An 8748-nucleotide genomic window follows, 5' to 3' on the forward strand; every position below is an offset into this window, starting at 1 on the left:
TGTAATCCCAACACTTTGGGAGGCAGAGGTGAGAGGACTGCTTAAGCCCAGGAGTTTAAGACCACCTTGGGCAATAGTGAGACCCCATCTCTACAGAAAAATAAAAAAATAGCTGAATGTAGTGGTGAGTGCCTGTGGGAAGCAGTTAAGCATCCAAGGAAATTAAGAGTATTGCTTATAGTAGAAAAGAATAAAGATCTCAAATCAGTGATCTGTTTCCACCTTAAGAGGCTAGAAAAAGAACAGCAAATTAAACCCAAAGTAAGCTAAGTAAGCAAAAATAAAGATGAGCAAAATAATTAGAAAAGGCCTGTCACCAGCCTGGGCAATATAGCAAGACCCCATCTGTACAAAAAATACAAAAATTAGGTGTGGTGGTACACGCCTCTAGTCCCAGCTACTGGGGAAGCTGAAGTGGGAGAATCACTTGAGCCCAGAAAGTTGAGGCTGCAGTGAGCTGAGATTTTGCCCTGCACACTTGGACAACAGAGATCTTGTCTCAAAAAAAAAAAAAAAAGGCCGGGCGCGGTGGCTCAAGCCTTTAATCCCAGCACTTTGGGAGGCCGAGACGGGCGGATCACGAGGTCAGGAGATTGAGACCATCCTGGCTAACACGGTGAAACCCCGTCTCTACTAAAAAATACAAAAAACTAGCCGGGCGAGGTGGCGGGCACCTGTAGTCCCAGCTACTCGGGAGGCTGAGGCAGGAGAATTAGGCTGAGGCGTAAACCCGGAAGGCGGAGCTTGCAGTGAGCTGAGATTCGGCCACTGCACTCCAGCCTGGGCCACAGAGCGAGACTCCGTCTCAAAAAAAAAAAAAAAAAAAGAAAAAATTAAAATTTTTTAATTAAAGAAATCTACACATCACCTTATCTTGAAAACTTCACCTGCTGTTCAGGACTGGGTATCCCACAGCCACACAGGCCCACACTACAGCAATGACCTCCTGTATTATAACTGTCTACATTAGGAGTCAGTAGGGAGTAGCAATTAAGAACAGGGGCTCTAGAGTTCAGTTGTTTGGGTTCTAGTGTCAGACCCAGCACTAGCTTTGTAACCTCTCTGAACCTCAATTTGCTTCTCAGTAAAATGAAGATAGCTACCTCATGAGATTTTTGTAGTTAATGTATGTGGACCCAGGTCCATGTAATATGGATTCAATAAATGTTAGCCATCTTGAAATTGTCTGCATTCCTCATTTAGACTCTTAAGTTGTTTGAAGGCAGAAATGGATCTTCCAAACATAGCTCTCAGTTCACCCTCAAGAAATGTTTACTGAGCCAGTTAAGAGGCCTGGGGCCAAACTGCTGCGGACCTCAGTTTTCACATTTGTCAAATGTCTGGATTGCACTTCAGATAAAGTCTGTATGACTCCTAACATTCATTCATTCATCAAATATTTGTTGGCAACCTATTACGTGCCACTCACTGTGCTAGACAACGGGGGAAGGGACAGGCTGGAGGAGCCTGGGAAGTAGCAGGGCCAGACCACCAGTTTGGAGCCAGACAGGCCCGGCTGTGTGAATTCTTGCTGTCACAAGTCAAAAACATTTGTGTAAGCCACTTGATTTCTCTGAGCCTCAGCTTCCCTATGGGCAAAAAGGGATGGGTATATTTTCCCCAAAGATCTGTGATGAATATTGAAAGGGTTAAGCTGTGTAGTGTCCCAAGCACAAGCCAATGAAATGTTGGTGGACGTCCTCATTCTACTCCCACCTCCTCAGCTTCCTTACAGGAAAAGGAGATACGCGTGTAGGTAAGTATCCTATACACCAAGTCAGAACTAGAAGTGGGAACAGAATTCCCAGCTGGGATCCGGAAGCATTTCTAGGAGCACCCTTTGAGGAGTAGGTAGGAATTGGACTCCTGGAAATTCCAGGCCCAGGGAGGAAAGCGAATTGTGAGGAGGAACGCTGGTCTGGGTCTGAACGGCTCTGAGAGGTCTTCAAGTTTGGGGGATGACGTTGGGCTGTACGATCCTAGGAACAAGAGAGTGAACATCTCCCCCAACCAACACACCCACGCCGGGCCCTGGGACGTGCCGGGGGCTGCCCTTTCCCAGTCCCGCCTCCGGAGAGGTCCCAGGTGCAGCAAGAGCGGGTGGCTGCTTGGCCACAGGAGGGCAGCAGCGGCCCTTCCTGACCCCACCCCTAGCACTCTTAACTTTCCCGACGCCGGTCCTCCCCTAGGGGCTGGAAGGTTGGGCAGAGTGAGTTCACTCAGGTAGTGCTGGCCCCGCTCGCCCGGCTCCTCCGCAGTCCCGGAATAACCCCGTGGCCCTCCCCTACCTGGCGGAGTGGACGCCCCCGGCCCCAGGCCTGCGGACCAGGGAAGCGGCGGCCGCCCTGCGCGGGGCCGGGGCGGGCCGAGCCAAGGGCCGCCCCCAGCCGACCCTCCCCCTGCCGGGCCCGCCCTCCCCGCCGCGGAGCTGGAGGAGGGCGGGGCGGGGCCCTGGGGTCAGTCTGAGCCTCAGGCACCGGCCGCGCAGCTGGAGGCGGCGGAACCGAAGGTACCCTGGGCCGGGTCTGCGGGCAGCGGGGCGTCTTGGGAACTCGTCCCCGGGAGAGCACTTTGCCTTCCTCTCTGGGCCGGAGATCGAGGCCCGTGCAGGGAGGGGGCTTCGGCCTGGGCTTGGACCCCGTTCCCTCCCTGCGGAGTCGGCATCCGGGCTGGGCGGGGGTCGGCCGCGTCGGCACCTCCCCGGGCTGCAGCGAGGGGGCCCGGACTTGCTGGCAGGGGCTCTCGCCTCCTGAGGTCCGAGTCGGAGCCCCTTCCCCTCTCCTTCCAGCTTCCTGGAACCTGCCCCGCCGGGTGAGGGGCGAGGGAGCCTCAACTCAGACGCTCCAGCCCCCAGGGCGGGCGGCCGCAGGGGACCTAGAGTGGGATGGGGTGGGAATTCCTCCAGGCCAGGAGGGAGGCATGGCGGGAATAGGGGCGGGATGTGACCATTGGGACCTGCCACTGTTCGGCAGGGTCTGGACGCCGCCCTAGACGGTTCCTGGAGCCCGCTTGTGTTGAGGATAAGGGAGATGGGGAAGGATCCAACTCTGTGGGTGGGTGTGTGTGTGTGTGTGTGTGTGTGTGTGTGTGTGTCTGTGGGGTGTGTGTGTGTGTGTGTGTCTGTGGGGGGTGTGTGTGTGTGTGTGTCTGTGGGGGGTGTGTGTGTGTGTGTGTGTGTGTGTGTGTAGACAGAGAGAAAATGAGAATGAGAATCCTTCTCCTTCTTCATACTCGAACCAACAAGGAGTATCCTGGGGTTTTGGGGCTGGGATCCTGAGGCCGAGTCCCACCCTCACTCTGGTTTTAAAGTTGAGAATGAGGTATCTCCTGGTATCTCCAGAACGGATTCCTTCCCTAGGTGTAGGGTGGGTCAGCAAAGTCAACCGGCCGCTCTGGATCATCTGGGAATTCAAGAGAGCGGTTGGAGAGAGATCTGGTGTATCCACACTGTCTTGTCTTGGGGAAGGCCCCAGAAGTTCCAGGCTCCATTCCAGGACCTGTGTGGGGCTCAGTTGCCCCTCTTAAGGGGTCAGTGGGACAGTCCCTCTGGGGCTGCCTCCCATAGGGAGTTATCCATGCCATCTTGGCCTTGGGCCTAGTGTCCTGGCCTGGCCTGGGCTGCCTGCTGTTCCGGCCCAACCATAGCCTGGAGGGAAGGTCTTCTAATTGAGCTGGAGGCTCCAGGTCCCTTAACACATGCCTCAACCCCGGGCTTCTGTCCTCTGCCTCCTACCACTCTGGTGCCATCTGAATTACCCTGCTGGGGGGACAGCAGTGACATACTCATGCCTAAGTGACTGGCTTTCACCCCAGTAGTGATTGCCCTCCATCAACACTGCCCACCCCAGGGTGGGGCTACCCCAGCCCATCTTTACAAAACAGGGCAAGGTGAACTAATGGAGTGGGTGGAGGAGTTGGAAGAAATCCTAGCGTCAGTCACCTGGATAGAATTCCCGAGGAACCCTCTTTTTGGAGGGTGGTTTCCATTTCTGGAGGCTATCTGCCGGCAGGGTGAAAGCCTTCTTGCTTGTCTTCTGGGGAATCAGAGAGAGTCCATTTTCTGGTGGGAAGAGTGTGGCTGTGTACTTTGAACTCCTGTAAATTCTCTGACTCACGTCCACAAAACCGACAGTTTTGTGAATGTGTGTGGAGGCAAGGGAAGGGCCACCTAGGATCTGCTGTTGAAGGGAACAGGCCTGGGACTGGAGGATTCGTTTCCTAAAGGGCAGTGTGAGGTGGTGGCGGGGTGTGGGGAGTAGAGGCCTTCAGTCAGCCCAGTTTGACAGGATGTGGGACTGAGAGAAAAAGCTAGGTTTGAAGCCGAGATCAGGTTACCGTCGCTTTCTTAACTGCTCCCTGCCTGGTTGGTGCTGGGACTGGCCCTCATTTGTCTCTTCTTTTGGGACTCCTCCCAACCCAGACTCTAGCCCCCTCCCTCTTCCCAACAGCCTTGACTTCATCTCAGCTCCAGAGCCCGCCCTCTCTTCCTGCAGCCTGGGAACTTCAGCCGGCTGGAGGCCGGTTCCCCTCCCCAGGGAAGGAGGAAGTGAGGGAAGCTGCGAAGGTGTGATGAACTGTGCAGATGCTCGCCGTGTGTGCTGGGGGTGGGGGACACTTGGAAGCCCGGGAAGCTGACTCCTTGCCCTGAGTCACAGGGAGGGGTGGGCAGGGCCTGTGGGTGAGCTGGACCAAGGGAGGAAGGGACTGTTCCAGAGTGGGTGGAGGTGATTCCCTGGTGGATTCTTCTCAGTCACTGTGCTGTGGTGGATGTGTGGCTCCCTACAGTGTGGTCATTGTCCCCTGCCAGGGGCTGAGTGACCCAGTGTTGCTGGCAGGCCCAGGAGGAAGGGGGGAGGAAGGCAGCCTGCCCAAACTCGAGCTGTGGGCACTGCTGGGACTGAGCCTCCTTTGTATGACTTGGGGCTTTGGGGACCGGGTGGGGTGGACCAGGGAAGCTGGCTGGCTGCTGCCCCTGTCCTCTGGGTTTCCCTGCTTCTGCTCTCCTTCCTACCGCTGAGGTGACATGTCGAAGAGGCACGGCTTTGAGTCACACAGTCCTGCTATGGATGCTATCCCTGCCGCTTATAAGCCACAGCTCTGAATCTGTCTTAACCTCATTGAGCCTTAGTTTCCTAGTTTGTCAAAATGGAAAGTACACCATCTACCTCCCAGGCATCTGGGGACCAAAGGAGATAATTCCTGCCAAAATGCCCGACAGAGTGCCTGGCACCTAGGGACTCTATAACTATTCTTCCTTTACCCACCTACCACCTGGTAGCTGGTTCTGCTACTCTGGTCCTAGAGAGGGACTCCTTATTTGTGACTGGACAGGTATGACTTGTGCTGAGGGACAATCTGTTCTAGATTGGACCTTAGAGATTATTAAACTGTAAATGCATCAAAATCCTGGTAACCAATGAAGTCTGACTTGAAACCCTGATGTGTGAAGTAGATAGAAGCTTGCTCCCTGGACGTCCCGCATCCCTGAGCAGCTCTTTAGCTACCTGGAGTCCCCAAGTTGGCAAGTGGATTAGATTGAAACTCATGTTTTCCAGCTCCCAAGTGGGGTCATCATCCACCTCCCACCACTGTATTCTAACCCATCGAGGGAGACCTGTCCCTGACCCAGAGATTAGGAATTTCGAGCTCTGTTGTTGCACAATTGGTGTTTGGCCAGAAGATGCCTGAGCAAGCCCCCTGTCCCTTTGCTAGAGGCCTCGGTTTCCAGGAAGGTTTGAGGGCCCTAGAGAAGTGTTTTTGGACTTTAATGGCTTTTCCTCAAATCCTCAATACCTCTTTCCTGGCAGCCCCACCATGGCTGCAATCCGAAAGAAGCTGGTGATCGTTGGGGATGGTGCCTGTGGGAAGACCTGCCTCCTCATCGTCTTCAGCAAGGATCAGTTTCCGGAGGTCTACGTCCCTACTGTCTTTGAGAACTATATTGCGGATATTGAGGTGGACGGCAAGCAGGTGAAGGCAGAGATGCCCTTCCCACCCGACCCTGATCCCCGCCCCCAGTCACTGAATGACCTAGTATGTCCTTCCCCACTCCTACCCCTGTCCTTGTGTCATTCTCCCTGCTGGAACCAGTAAAAGTTAGGAAGTATATCTGCAGTCTTAAAAAACCTGGATATACTTTCTGGTTCTCCCACAGACTGGCTCTGTAACCTGGGCCGAGTCCCTTTGCCTCTGGGTTTAAGCTCCCCCACCTGCAAAATGGGGATGATGGTAAGACCTCCCTCAAAGGGTTGTCGTGAGAATTAACCAAAATAATGGTGCTCACAGTGGCAACTCAAGGGTCAAACACGTGTCTTAGCTTTCTTTAACAAACTGACCTGATTTATGTTGTGGGACAGTGATTAATACAATGCCTGGCACATAGCAGGTACTCAATAAAGAAGTTCAGTGAGCCCAAAGAACAGTGGTTTCAGAGGACCTTTGGGTGGCAGGGTTGGGGCCCTCAGGCCAGCTACTCACTGGCCTTGTGTGTCAGGTGGAGCTGGCTCTGTGGGACACAGCAGGGCAGGAAGACTATGATCGACTGCGGCCTCTCTCCTACCCGGACACTGACGTCATCCTCATGTGCTTCTCCATCGACAGCCCCGACAGCCTGGGTGAGGAGATTGGAGGGAGGGGACTGAGAACCCCTCGGAATCAGCCAGAGGTGTCGTGCCTTGGCCTGTCTTCAGTCATCTTCAGAGATGGGGGGTGGGGATGCAGGGGAGCACTCAGGCCCTGCTGGTCTCCTTTACTGTGGTAACTGGCCCTCTGAAGGCATACTGCTCTTGAGGTTTTGAGCTGTGAAAGGGACCATCATGCTGAATGGCTTCTAAGATTCTGCTGTGGGAAGATGAGGGTCCCCCAGGGGAGCTTTCTAGCTTAAGTGGAGGCACCGACACCTGTTGGGGCATGTCTGCACAGAAAACATTCCTGAGAAGTGGACCCCAGAGGTGAAGCACTTCTGCCCCAACGTGCCCATCATCCTGGTGGGGAATAAGAAGGACCTGAGGCAAGATGAGCACACCAGGAGAGAGCTGGCCAAGATGAAGCAGGTGGGTGCGGCTGCCAGGCTGGAGCCCCTGGGGAAGAAGGCACCCTCTGCGGGGTTGCAGACGGGCAAAGGGAGCTTCTTTCCAGCTACTGCCATGTGTTAGGGGAGATGGTAATATCTCCTGGTGAGGGAGGACCCGTAGGGTTGTGTCTGATGAGGCATCAGAGAATGAAGTGACTTGTCCAAAGTCACTTGGCATTTTTATTTATTCCAGTTAATTGTCCATTCTGTTTAGAATTGGGACTATTAAGATGATTAAGAAAATCTGCCCTCGGGGAGACAGCTTATGTTCGGGTACCCAGGCTGTGCCATCACAGTGCCCCTGGGGGAGGTGTAGGGTGATGTGGATGTGGGAACGAGGGCAAGCATTGTGTAAATGGCTGGAAGAAGGGATGAGAGAGCTGGCTTATTCAGGGACCTAAGTGGCTCTCTAGCCAGAGCACTAGACTTCATTAGAGAAAGCTGTCAGGGTAAGAAATGCAGATAATTAAGGCAAAGTTTCAAAGTGGGGAGATGTTAGGTCTGTGTGTTAGAAAAATAATTCTGACTGGAAGAGTGAGGATGGAGGCAGAGCAGTCAGGAGGTGGGAGGCGCTCATTCAGACAAGAGAACTGGGGGCTGTGTGTGGGAGGAGGTGGGGCTGAATGGGAATGGAGGGAGGGACCGGAGGGATTTTTGGATCCCTGGCCCAGAAGCTGCCCAGGGTAGCTGGGGCCTGGGTGCTTTTTTTGGGTCAGGACTGGAGGCGGCGGCATTTGTTCCAGCTGCTACACTTATGGGTGAGGCAGGAGAGGTTCATGTAGTCACCAGCTTCCTTTGACCCCTCATCTTCTGTCTTCTCAGGAGCCCGTTAGGTCTGAGGAAGGCCGGGACATGGCGAACCGGATCAGCGCCTTTGGCTACCTTGAGTGCTCAGCCAAGACCAAAGAGGGAGTGCGGGAGGTGTTTGAGATGGCCACTCGGGCTGGCCTCCAGGTCCGCAAGAACAAGCGCCGGAGGGGCTGTCCCATTATCTGAGATCCCCAAGGCCTTTCCAAACATGCCCCCTCCCTTCAACAGGGGTACAGAAATTATCCCCCTACAACCCCAGCCTCCTTAGGGCTCCATGCTGAAGGCTCCCCTTTTCCGTTCCCTCCTGCCCAGGACTGCATTGAGGTTTCCTAGCCCTGAGGTGGTGGGGTGGTGCGGGCCCTCCCTCCCAGTGCTCTGGGAACCAGGCCTATGCCCTGCCCTTCCTCAGGGCCCCTGGGGCTCTTGCCCCTTTGACCTTTCCCAAAGGATGGTCACACACCAGCACTTTATACAATTCTGGCTCACAGGAAAGTATCTGCAGTAGGGGACCCAGAGTCCCAGGCCCCTGGAGTTGTTTTTGGCAGGGGCCTTGTCTCTCACTGCATTTGGTCAGGGGGGCATGAATAAAGGCTACAGGCTCCAACGTGTGTGGCAGCTTCTGGTCTTTCCCTCTGGGTGCTTAGTGTCCCATCTCTTTTCATGTCCAAGTTGCTTGCCAGCCTGGCCCACTGCCTACAAGGCAGGCCAGCGGCCGGCAGGGTGGAGTCTTAGAGCAAAGGATGAGGTCATGCCTGGCTCTGGGCCAAGGAGGCGGGTGAAGGGAGTGGTCTGTAGCAGGGGGCTAAACTTAGAAACCTGTGGGTGGCTTCCCTGCCACCTCCCACTGGGTTTCCTCTCCAGCTGGG

The 8748-nt window shown here is 54.8% G+C and overlaps 1 protein-coding gene across 2 annotated transcripts; it reads left to right on the forward strand.

Moving 5' to 3' along the window:
- The first annotated feature begins 2459 nt into the window (after nucleotides 1–2459).
- On the forward strand, nucleotides 2460–8486 carry RHOC (ras homolog family member C). 2 transcript variants are annotated; one of them, XM_005542303.4, is made up of 5 exons: nucleotides 2460–2509; nucleotides 5808–5970; nucleotides 6494–6614; nucleotides 6922–7052; nucleotides 7895–8486. In XM_005542303.4, the coding sequence occupies exons 2-5, from the start codon at nucleotides 5815–5817 to the stop codon at nucleotides 8066–8068; spliced, it is 582 nt and encodes a 193-aa protein (XP_005542360.1). In that variant the 5' UTR covers nucleotides 2460–2509; nucleotides 5808–5814; the 3' UTR covers nucleotides 8069–8486. The 2 variants fall into 2 exon arrangements, with proteins under 2 accessions (XP_005542360.1, XP_005542361.1); XM_005542304.5 differs by lacking the exon at nucleotides 2460–2509 and adding an exon at nucleotides 4480–4564.
- The last annotated feature ends 262 nt before the right edge of the window (nucleotides 8487–8748 follow it).

This window comes from Macaca fascicularis, chromosome 1 (genome assembly GCF_037993035.2).
Source record: "Macaca fascicularis isolate 582-1 chromosome 1, T2T-MFA8v1.1".
NCBI classification, from domain to species: domain Eukaryota; kingdom Metazoa; phylum Chordata; class Mammalia; order Primates; family Cercopithecidae; genus Macaca; species Macaca fascicularis.

What these genes read in the sequence shown, in the direction of transcription:
- RHOC (XM_005542303.4), top strand. Translation starts at nt 5,815, where the DNA reads ATGGCTGCAATCCGAAAGAAGCTGGTGATCGTTGGGGATGGTGCCTGT. An exon ending in TTGAGGTGGACGGCAAGCAG is followed by an intron (nt 5,971 to 6,493) that starts GTGAAGGCAGAG and finishes CTTGTGTGTCAG; the next exon opens with GTGGAGCTGGCTCTGTGGGA. An exon ending in AGCTGGCCAAGATGAAGCAG is followed by an intron (nt 7,053 to 7,894) that starts GTGGGTGCGGCT and finishes CTGTCTTCTCAG; the next exon opens with GAGCCCGTTAGGTCTGAGGA.